General features: G+C 51.4%; 3 protein-coding genes across 3 annotated transcripts; 1 reads left to right on the top strand and 2 right to left on the bottom strand.

Moving 5' to 3' along the window:
- Window positions 1–192: 192 nt before the first annotated feature.
- P174DRAFT_364045 (PIG-L family deacetylase) lies at window positions 193–1,173 on the bottom strand (the record flags this gene model as incomplete). Its single annotated transcript, XM_024821960.1, has 2 exons — window positions 193–869; window positions 936–1,173. 2 exons carry the CDS (start codon window positions 1,171–1,173, stop codon window positions 193–195), a joined length of 915 nt encoding a protein of 304 aa, XP_024686145.1.
- A 4,126-nt stretch (window positions 1,174–5,299) lies between these two features.
- Window positions 5,300–7,649, top strand: P174DRAFT_439315 (alpha-arrestin). The gene has a single exon (XM_024826763.1). The coding sequence runs from the start codon at window positions 5,745–5,747 to the stop codon at window positions 7,320–7,322; it is 1,578 nt and encodes a 525-aa protein (XP_024686144.1). The 5' UTR covers window positions 5,300–5,744; the 3' UTR covers window positions 7,323–7,649.
- A 400-nt stretch (window positions 7,650–8,049) lies between these two features.
- On the bottom strand, window positions 8,050–9,621 carry P174DRAFT_428976 (integral membrane protein TmpA; the record flags this gene model as incomplete). The annotated part of the gene is made up of 1 exon (XM_024825544.1): window positions 8,050–9,621. One exon carries the CDS (start codon window positions 9,619–9,621, stop codon window positions 8,050–8,052), a length of 1,572 nt encoding a protein of 523 aa, XP_024686143.1.
- Window positions 9,622–11,086: the final 1,465 nt, after the last annotated feature.

The following is an 11,086-nucleotide window of genomic DNA, read 5'->3' as shown; positions in this document are numbered from 1 at the left end:
ACCCCATTCAGAGCGTATGCATGTTGTGTTCCGCCTGAACACCCCCGATACCAATCTTCTCATGTTCAGCGTCCATTTTATTCTCTTGTCAAGTAATGTTCTGATATCAATTCATCTCATTTCCCATTTGTGCAAATGTACAAATAAATACAAACGAAATCGGCCTCCCACAATGGAGATGGTACTACACAATCATACCCTCACCCTCCTCAAATCATTAACCACCATATACCTCCCCAGCGTAATCCACCCATACCGAAACCAGACCATCTGGCTCTTATGCGCCTTGACCATCGCCGCCTGCGCGCGGATATACTCATCCACCGCACTGATGAACAGCAGTTTACCCGGCATATCATCCTTCCCGCCCTTGGCCGCACCAGCAAAGATCGACCCCAGCGCCCCGCTCGCCATCGTCCACGGCGCATCGAACACCCCAATATACTTCCGTAGAATATTCGTCGTGGTAAGCGTGTACAGCGTCACGGGGCACGTATACCCCGCCTTGTCCTTCATCAGGGCCCGGAGGAAATGCACCGCGCCGTGGTACAGCGAGCGGTGGTTGGGGTGGTTGCTGATACCATGTTTGTCGAAGGTGATCAGGACATCGATGGTTGCGGTTGGGGCGCCTGTTGTTCCAGCCCCTCGTTTCCTGGCTGCGGACGAGTTCGACTGCGAGGCGAGATCGGGGGCGAATGCGGACGCGAGCAATGAGGACACATCGCTCTCGGACCAGGTGGCTGTCATGCTATCCGGAAACCGGGCGGGGTCGTCGACGACGAAGACGTCGGACTCGGCGCGGAGACCGAGGTGTTTGGCGCTCTGCTGGAGTTCCTTTTTGCGGATGTGGCCGAGGCCGTCGGCGTCTCCTAGGGATCTGCGTTAGGGGGTTTGTTTGACTGGGGGAGACAGGCGCGGGGTGAAGCGTAGCGTACCGCTGCTCAGACAGAGGATCTTCACATGGTTCCCTAGCTCTGGTTTGGTCAATGCCAGTACCGTGGGGGAGAAGAACATGGCCTCATCGTCCGGGTGGGCGATTAGGAGGCATATCCGTTTGTTGAAGAGACGGGGAAAGTTGCGCGCGAAAGGAGACGAGCTGGTTGAGGTGAGGGTCCAGAAGAGGAAGATGGCGGAGAGGGTCAGGCCCCATGTCACCAGCGACGTGGTGAGCATGGTAAGGAGTTTGAAGGCAGTACAGCTCTGCAGATGTTCAGTTATATGCAAGATCAATTGACTTGCCCCGCAACCTGAGGTTCAATTGATGTAATGCAAAGCTGTCAGTGTCACTTTAGGTGGTTGCGGATTTCAGGTGGGGATTCCGCATCATCAACTCCACCAGTCTGTCTCAGCTCTTGATGCTCTGTATGCTATCATCAGCAGTGACAATAAACCACATGAACTTGAAGTCTCAAGCTGAGCTTCCGCAGGGGCGAGAGTCGATCGCCCAATGGCAAATAGACACGGTGGCACAAAGAAAAGGGGAAGCGATCTGGCTCTTGGAACTCCAGATTCGTTCCCCTGGCGATCTTGCGGATTCGGTCACGTGCTTATATGACATTGCCCTCTTGACTACTTCAGATACAAGGTGAGTGTGTCTGTGCAGTGTATACTGGCTTTACTCTCTATGTGCGATATACCTGCCAGTATTAACTGCGCATTGAGAGCTTGCTCCATTCCTGATAGCGCAGAATGGCAGCTAATTGATCCGAGGACACTGAGTTTTTAAGACTCAGATGCAGCTTGCATGACTTTCATAAGATATAAAAGTAAACGCAGACCTACGAGCACCGTCATCTTCGGAGACTGAAAGGGACATGATAACGAGTTGCCGATTCCTAACTGAGATCCGAAGTGCGTAGAGACCTCGTCTCCGACATAATGACATAAGTGTCAAAATTGCTAAATAATGAGGAAGACAATGGCAGAAATGACACGATATTAGACAATTCTCTGATCGGAATTGCCCATATTCCAGCTAATGGCATGATCTTACGCGTGATGTGCTGAGGCCCCTTCATCAGGTAATCGGTTTCGCTTTGTCATTACGGCGTACCGACATGACCCTTTCGAGAGGCCATCGGCGTCCTCCGCCAATGGAGCTGAAGAAGGAAAGTTGATGGTTTCAAGTCAGGGTCAACAAGACGGTCCCGTCCGCGTCTAACCACGGTCCAGATTCGTCAGATGATTGATGAAATTGAGTGATTTACGGCGCACGGGGCAGATTTGAAAAGAATTAGTCTATCATTTGGTGTGAAAAATCAGTTGAAAATAAACTAAACTGAGGCAATTGTGGGAAAAGACCAATAAGAAGGTCCGGTTCGTCCTAGTGATGCGCGATGAAAAATTTCCGAGGAACCGGCTGAGAACCGGAATCCACTCGGTTAGTCGAAGGCGTGTAAACGGAATCCACCACCAAACGAAGTCCGGGCAGTATCCGATTAAACACCTTGAGAATTGCTGTCGGAGTTTCCCGCGGGAGTTGTAAGCTGCGAAGAGGTTGTCCAATGTATAGGCGCGCCGGGATCAGCAGTCCATCGGTATGAATATGGACCTGAACAGAACTTGTTTTGAATGGGATCACAAATGATATAGAAGACAACGAAGGCGTTTCTCCTATAGTGGTTACGATTTGATGGCATTTGTATCAGAATAAGCAACTAATTGTATGGTATCACTTGAAGTTTCAGACCCATAATGGCAATATGCCTCAGTCCTAGCTGTCACTTTCGACTTCCAGAAAGGGCAACTCCCGCGCCGGAGGGGACTCCATACAAGATCTCCATCGGACTTTGACTATATCAGTTAGTAAACGCACCAGGATGACTAGAACCAGCATCGGCATCAATAACGGTACTGTAGATCAGCCCCGATGACATGAACCACATTGCCGTGAGCAATCCGACAAGATGGCATGATCGAGTCGGGTATGATGGTATCACTCGGAATGAAGATCCTGAGCCGACTTCAAAGTTTTGGCGACTCGGGACGAGTCATCAGTCAGCCTTCAGCAAGTGTTTAGCCGGAGTGCAGATCTTTTTTGATTTTGAGTCAGAAACCCTGATGATTGACAGTAAAATCGACGGCAAAGGAGGATGACTTCCAATGGGGACGGTGAAGACGAATCTGTTAGGTAATTGGTATGGCGGCGATGCACGGCCATTCGTCAAGGAAGAGTTTTCCCTTGCAGACGGACACCGCACAGAGCAGGGCTTGACTCTTGACAGCTAGGTTGTCTAGACCGAGCTTGTGATAGACTTTTGATATCTTCGAAAATTCATCCTCTAATGAACCTGAGGAATGGTTTCAATCCCAACTCATCAGACAATGTCGAAAGATGATAACATAATGTTGGGTTAGTGTCCGCCCCTAGTAAGAAACTGAGAAAAGCAAATAAAAACCAGATGACGCGATCCCCCGCAAAATCTTGAATTGCATGCAGTGCGGGGAAATCCGATTTGGACCTCCGCGGACATCGGTGGTATATCAGATACTTAGCCTAGAATGGATGTTACAAGGAGAAGTGAGAATAATACTCCGTAGTAGAAACAAAACATCGCCATCTATGATCTGGCGACTTCTTCCACTCTATTTCTCTGCAACTGGGTCACTCGTTTGTAATTCTCCCTTTGGCCCTCTGGTTTCTAGAACTGGAAAGATGTGGAACCTCACCGAGCCGTTCCCAAGCGCAAGGAAAATTCTGTAAAATTTTTTTCATTTTTCCCTGGGCGCTAAGCTTAACCCGGTCTAGCTCGGCTAGATTCGTCTAGTGACTTCGCTCCGTTCTCTGGATGTTGCCCCTCTTGGGTGCGTAGTCCCAGAGGATCTCCAACTAGCGTTACGCCTGGTCGAGCTGTATTGTATTGTAACCAAGTGTATCGTTGCCGGTCACTGCTGGTAAGAGGAAACCTTACGCTAGACCGCCTCCGGGAGCCCAAACTAAGCTACTCCTATTCCTCCGTACCTCTTGCACCTTGGTACAGAGACTCAGCCTCGAGAATCCGCCAGAGCACTGAATGACGCCACGTGATGGTTCGATGACGGCAGCTGACCTTCACCCACTGCATTTCTGCCGTGCTAAAATAGCTCCCCTGGTCAGGCGCTTACACTTTTGGCTTGGATTCGGTCTATTCGGGCCTGGTGGACGGGTAATCGGCCTGCTACAAAAGCACATCGTCAGGAGTCATATGCTTCTTCGTGTTGTCGATTTGTGGTTAGTCCAAAGGATCCAGTGCAGGTAGCTGTTCATATTGCGCCTTAAAACGACTTGCGTGTTTGTTGTCGTGGCAGTTCTGATTCCTGACACTTACTGGACCAATGGTGTTGGAAATTGCTGAGCATCGATGTCTAGACCGTCCTGACTCAGCCATTGCACCCTTGGTTCAGCTATGACAACTGCACATTGTCTTGAGTACCTTCATAGTCCATATGTCTAGAGAAGTATTTTCACACGCGTAGTCTTTCCACAAGGTTATCAAGATCTACCATGGGTCCGGCTACCGACTTACTTAGTCTAGCGGAAGAGCCACTTGACGGTATTCCCGGTTTGATAACCGGCAGCTCATCAACCGCATTGTGACTCATTACGCATGGGACTTGGTCTGCTCTGTTTACTCTGCAGACATGATCGTAACGTGTAGATGGACACAGAGAAAAGCATCCATGAATTCCCCGACGCACCATGGAATCTGCATTCAAGGTGTCGTTGCAGATTTGTGGGGTATGTACCTTGGCTAGGGCAAATATATACCAATGATTTGAGCGTATGGTTGAACGCTGGAGTCACATGGGAGATGCGAGACAATGGATCACCGATCTTTGCGTTTACAAGTCGGCCGCTACATAGAGCCCAGACAGAGTCCGAGAGTCGATGATCAAGGAACAGATAACCAAGCCGACGTACTTGCGTTAAGAGGATCGCCTGATGATTGTTAGAGATTCTCCGTGGAACTCAATCAACATTGAATATGCTGAAAACGGTGCCGCTATGAGTAAGACATAGATAGAAGAATAACAATAGTAAACATCTAGACAAGTTCGTGATGTAATCATCTGGGTCACCGACCACACCACTTACTACTGCTGAAGTTGAAAGCCTCAGGCCACAAGTCAAACTGCGGCCCTGAGACAAGAAACTTTTTTTAGCTCGGCGAATTGGTGGTACTGTAATAGTGTCACGTATGGTAAAGCGTATGGTAAGCCCCACTATGACGCTTTTTCTGCCACGACCCACTAGGTTGTGCCTTCCTTGGGCAATGTGACGGAGACATGAGAGGGGGCCCGTCCAGAAAAAATAGAAAATTCAGCAAAAAAGGCGTCACAATGCAATTTATGGTACCTGTTGTTACATGCAAAGTGGGAACCTCCTAGAAAAATCTTAACAGAAAGGGTTGTATATCCATTTTCTGACTCCGAGCTAATAAAATCAAGGTTGTCTGCTTTCATTCAAAGGGAGCTGCTCGCCCACTATCCTCGTCTTCTATTGTTCCTCTACTACTCTTGCCTCCCACTTCATACATCCTTCACACCTCCAAGCCACCATACAAGCTATAGTTCAATTGCAATAGTGTCATGCTGTGCATTGCCATCCTCGCCTCTCAACTTCCGCAAACTGAATCCTGAGTTTGATATCATATATCAGTAGCAACAGCAGCGCAACACCACGAGCATCCAAAGTCTGAACTTGATCTCCAGTATAGGCGCATCTGCCTGCCTGTCGACACTATCTCAGCAGAGAACGAGTCACCATGCCTGGCCGTCTCCTTTCTAGTTTTGTTCGGCCCGCTGCTCTACATTCCTCTCTCCTCTCACACTCGAATTCCTCCTCAACCTCATCCGTCAACGAGATTACGACCACTACCGTGGCTCCCAAGAAGCCCCACGCGCACACTGATCGAGCGAGGTCTCCAGAGCGTCGTCTGTCTTTTAACATGGACCACCTGATTCATCCTCACAGAGACCACAGCAAGGACAAGAAGCGCAGTCATGGCAGATCAGCGCGCTCAAAGGAGCGTTCCGGTAAGGAGGATATCACCGCCGCTGCCGCCAAGCTGGACGTCATTGTCGAATCTCCACCCCTTGTCTGCTACGGAACCCCTGCAAACTCGACCGGCGCGTTATTCTCTGGACGTTTGAGGATCACAGTCTCAGAGCAGGCCAACACAGTCACCCTGAACAAGTTCGATATGAAGCTGTTCACCAAGGTTACTACCAAGAAGCCTGTGTCGCGGGAATGCCCCAACTGCGCATCACGGACCGAGGAATTGACCAGCTGGAACTTCCTCACAGAATCGCTCACCCTCAAGCACGGAGTGCATGATTTCCCCTTTAGCTATCTGTTCCCCGGTCACTTGCCTGCGTCGTGCAATGGGTCGCTGGGTCAGGTTGAGTACTACCTTTCTGCACGCGCGCACAACACCAGCGGCGAGGAGTACACCTACAGAATGCCATTGCATATCAAGCGCGCCATACTCCCGGGCAACGACAAGTCATCCATCCGCATCTTCCCGCCGACAAACCTCACCGGCCGCATCGTGCTTCCGTCTGTCGTTCATCCCATTGGGACATTCCCAGTTCAGATGACATTGAGTGGGGTCGTGGATAAGGGCGAAGAGACCCAAACTCGTTGGCGTTTGCGCAAAATGATGTGGCGCATTGAAGAACATCAGAAGGTTGTCTCGACAGCCTGCCCCAAGCACGCTCACAAGATCGGTGGCGAAGGGAAGGGTGTCCTGCACCAAGAGACTCGCATTATCGGCCACAACGAAGAAAAGGACGGTTGGAAGACGGATTTCGACACCGCAGGCGGCGAGATCAGCATGCAGTTCGAAGCCAGCATCAACCCTACCTGCAACCCAGTGTGTGACCTGGAGGTTCCCAATGGCCTCGAGGTCAAGCACAACCTCGTGATTGAGTTGATCGTCGCCGAGGAGTTCTGCCCCAACCGCAACACACGCTCGATCACACCTACTGGCGCCGCACGGGTGCTCCGTATGCAGTTCCACTTGCACGTCACTGAAAGAAGCGGGCTAGGCATCAGCTGGGATGAGGAGATGCCTCCTGTGTACGAGGACGTGCCAGCGAGCCCTCCTGGATACACTATGCTCGATGGTAATAGCATCATGGAGGACTATCGTGGATCTCCTCTGTCCCTCCCCGACTATGAAGAACTGGAACGGATGGAGTCTCTGCATCTGGACAGCGACTCAGCTGGCTCTGTGCGCGGGCGGAGTCGACTCACCACCGAAGACCTGACCGCGGAGCCAATGGAATCAGGAAGCCGAAGCCGCGGACTATCTGCTGATTCCCGTGCATCTGAACATTGAACCATTTGTCGTCCTGCTATTCTCATGGATCCATTATCGGTCCATTCACCCTCATGACGTTACGAACACTTATGAACGGAATGATTTACTTGATTCCTTCATGAAGGAAAAGGGCAAACCAATACAATACAACGGGGAAAGGAGTTTCGAGCAATATTTGCGTTATGACGCTTTTTCTTATATCTTAATGGCCCTATGTGGCATGCCTACTACTGGTGGTTTTGGCAACAAAAAAAAGAGTTTCATCGATGGATTCCCATGATACCCACGTCTGATTTGGCGTTTCCTTTTTTCTATGTCTTTTTTTAACAATCATGACGACCACGTGCATATGTACAAATTCTAATCTATTGCTCGAAGCTTTCTTGCTACGGTTTTCTTCGTGCCTGTAGGTTTCTGTAATTCGTAGGGATGAACAACAGTAGCGTGATGTCTGCGGCAGGTACAGCAGACTACATCCCATAAGTTGACAGTATCAACTCCTTTGATCATCGGGGAATTGCAGACTCGTAACCCTTACAGCTATCCATGTTTAGGCCACACATGGTTAAAAGGCACGCAAGCAGTGAAGCTACCGGATGACCCAAGTTTGTATGTCCAACGTAACCATCGATATTCATATATTCATAGTCAGGTGAGCTGACTCTTAAGCCAGGAACATCCGATCCGATATCTGCATCTGCTATATAACAGCAGCTAAAGCAAGCCTCAGGTTTTCCATACCATCCTAAAACTCCATACGTACGCCAAATGCACTAAACAAACAAACTTCGGTTGATAACAAGCAATTGATACAGGCAAGAGGAACGATGATTTTATCACGAATCGAAAATAGGCCCAAAGGCGGGTATCCCCCGCTCTCCAAGTCGAAGACGACTCTCTTCGTGACGACGGGGTTGCTGATGACGCAGATGGCCTCGGCTTCGAATTCAGTGTATAACCTCCGGATGATGGGGAGCATATCTACTCTCCCGGACTGGTTTGTCTCGATGATCACAGGGTCGTCATCCAGCTTCTTCACGAGGTTGAAGACATCCCGGCCGTATGTCCTGAGCGGGGAACGGGTTTGCCATACCACCCGGAGAGCGGGACGATTTTCATCGCCGAGGAAGGAGAGGCAGGGGCCGATGCCTGAGCCTGTCGTGACGACGATAACACGCTTGAAGACCCGCATGGCGTACGCGAAGCCGTAGATGAGAACACCGCGTTTCCAGATGTGTTTTGGGGGGCATTTGATGCGGGCGCTGGTCCAGTCGCCTGCTCTTGAGACAAGGCATGAGAAGCTCGCTCCGTCGGGATCAGGGAAGGTGGCAAAGCCGTGCCAGTCTTGCAAGGGGTGCGTGGCTAGCTGGATGCCCTTGCCGAAGGTGGTGCTTGTGTGGTTCATGTGCAGCCTGACCGCGTGCGGGGAAAGAGTTTCCCCGACGACGGGAACTTTGCGGAGGAGAAGCCAGGGGTGGATGATAGCGAGGACTGTGATCACGAGAAACCAGAAAGCTGGGAGATGGAGAAGGAAGGTCCCCAGAGGTTGGTTGGCGGCGCGACTGGCCTCGCCGGAAAAGACGAGCAGGAGGATGACGAAGAGGACCACCACGACCCAAGCGGAGAAGCGATGCGTAAGCTCGAAATAGTCGTGCTTCTTCATGCGGAAGGCCGGGTGGGCGACGAGGATGATGGCGAGCAGTAAGGCTAGGATGATGTAGGAGAGGACCACAGGCAGGATTGAGAAGGCGGCGTTGCCCGCTTCACCGGCTGGAGACCAGTACTCCTTCGACATCAGGCCAACGAAGCCTGCATACCAGAGGAAGGAAGCGATGCCGCACCCACTGTGGACCCCGCCATAGTGGTACACTTTGGCCGCGATGCGCCGCAGCCGCAACGGCGCGGACCGCGGAATCGAGCAGACAATGACAAAAATGGCATTGACCACCAGCGGCTGCCGGGCCAGGCCACAGGCAAGCACGTTGGCCGCCGTGGCGTTCACAAGGGCCAGCAGCTTTCGGTCTGCCGTCAGGACGGCAATGAAGACAGCCAGGTTGGCGAGGAAAACTAGGGAGAAGAGACGCCGGTAGATGTCGAGGGCGGTATATCGGATGAACGAGATGAAGGCGTGTCTCTTCTTGCGGGCACCGCCCTGCGCTTCGAGGTCAACTTCCTTCGACGAGCCATTTTTCTCGGCCAGGATTTTGGCAATCTCCTTCTCGACGTCGACCAGTGTGACGTTGCTGGGATTGGATGAGTGGGACCTGCACTTGGCAGGGGGAGGTATTGAGATTTCACTCTTCTCTGACAACGACATGTTGCTTGTGTGAAATGAAGACATGGATGGAAGGATGCGGAGGATGCCAGCACCGGTGGTATAGAGGTATGAACAGTGAAGGCCACACTTGATAGCAACACACACACAGTAGTATGACGGCACCCTGCGCCTTTTGAGTCCTGACTCGCGTTGACATCTTCCCAGATGGGGCCATTGCCCGAACTGTGCGCCTACATTAGACAATCGAATAGTCTCTAGATTTTTCGTAAAGTTCGTGACATCCGCTACGGCACTGTGCCGCATGCATGGACCTCGGCAAGCTTCCGTCGAGAGACTGAGCTTTTTTTTTTTATCCACCATTTCTGAGGATGTGATACCACCGTACGGAGCTCCGTTCCGCATCACTAGTCACCTCCAAGGGCTGTACCAATGGGCAGCCCAAGGCCGCATCACGACGCCCTTGCCTCAGCTCCTCATTTCCCAAAAGTGGTATATCAGGGAACCAATGAGCAATGGCGCAGAGAGGGGAACCCGGCCCATCTGGTGACGAATTGGGGTGAACCGCGGGCTGCATCAGGCGCAGCTTAGGAAGAGAGATATCAAACTTGAGTGGCTCATGCAGCCCGGTCAAGGTTGCATGAAGAATCCTGGTCAGAAAACAGGGCGCCAGTAAGGAACGTGAGTATCAGTGGCGTTCGCATGGTCCACCGGTCAAGCCCGTCCAAGGATCAGAAATTACCAAGATAATGGATTCGAACCGCTCATCGGACAGGCGGAGGTGCCAGGCGACGCAGGATCTTGCAGATCCCTTGACAGGTTCGTCAAATACGCGGACTTGCGGATCTCAGCGCACAGATGCTTACTCCAAAGATCACTGGCAGAGAGACATTGGTGGAATCACTTCATCACATTCCCAATGGGCGGGCTGGCTGGTCGGGCTAGGTATAGCGGTGGGTTGTAGCCCGTGGGTGGTGGGTACGGTGATAGTGGCACGAATTTGGAACGAGCCAAAGTCACTTTGTTGAGCCGTCTATCTACACCGAGACTCAATGTGAGCAGATCCTGCACGGATATCCGGGATCTGATCGACCGGACGTCAGGCTGACATGGATCACGGATCTGAACGAGCATGGCGTGGGAGGGGGGTGTCCTGTGGAATGTAGATCATCCCTTGATGGCTTTCTGCAACTAGTTTCCCAAGGCTCAACAAGAGCGATGGTATGGACTGGTAGACGCAGCCGAGGTCACTACTAAGGGATTCCAGAACGGGGAGGAGAAGACCGAGATAGCATTGGGGTTCAGCTGGAGAAGGGAGTGACTTGTGGACTAAGGACAACAAGGACAGGGAATACAGCAAGAAAAAAAAAGTGGATACAAGAGATTGCCAGAATGCTAAGAAATGACGGTGACGGGCCGGCTGAAAGGGTAATTGGAGTCGAATAGATGGAAGATGAAGTTGCTGGACTGATGGAGTGATGGAGTGATGGAGTGATGTGAGATGGGT

This window comes from Aspergillus novofumigatus, assembly GCF_002847465.1.
Source record: "Aspergillus novofumigatus IBT 16806 chromosome Unknown P174scaffold_2, whole genome shotgun sequence".
NCBI lineage: Eukaryota > Fungi > Ascomycota > Eurotiomycetes > Eurotiales > Aspergillaceae > Aspergillus > Aspergillus novofumigatus.
This window is presented reverse-complemented; position numbering and strand designations above follow the sequence as displayed.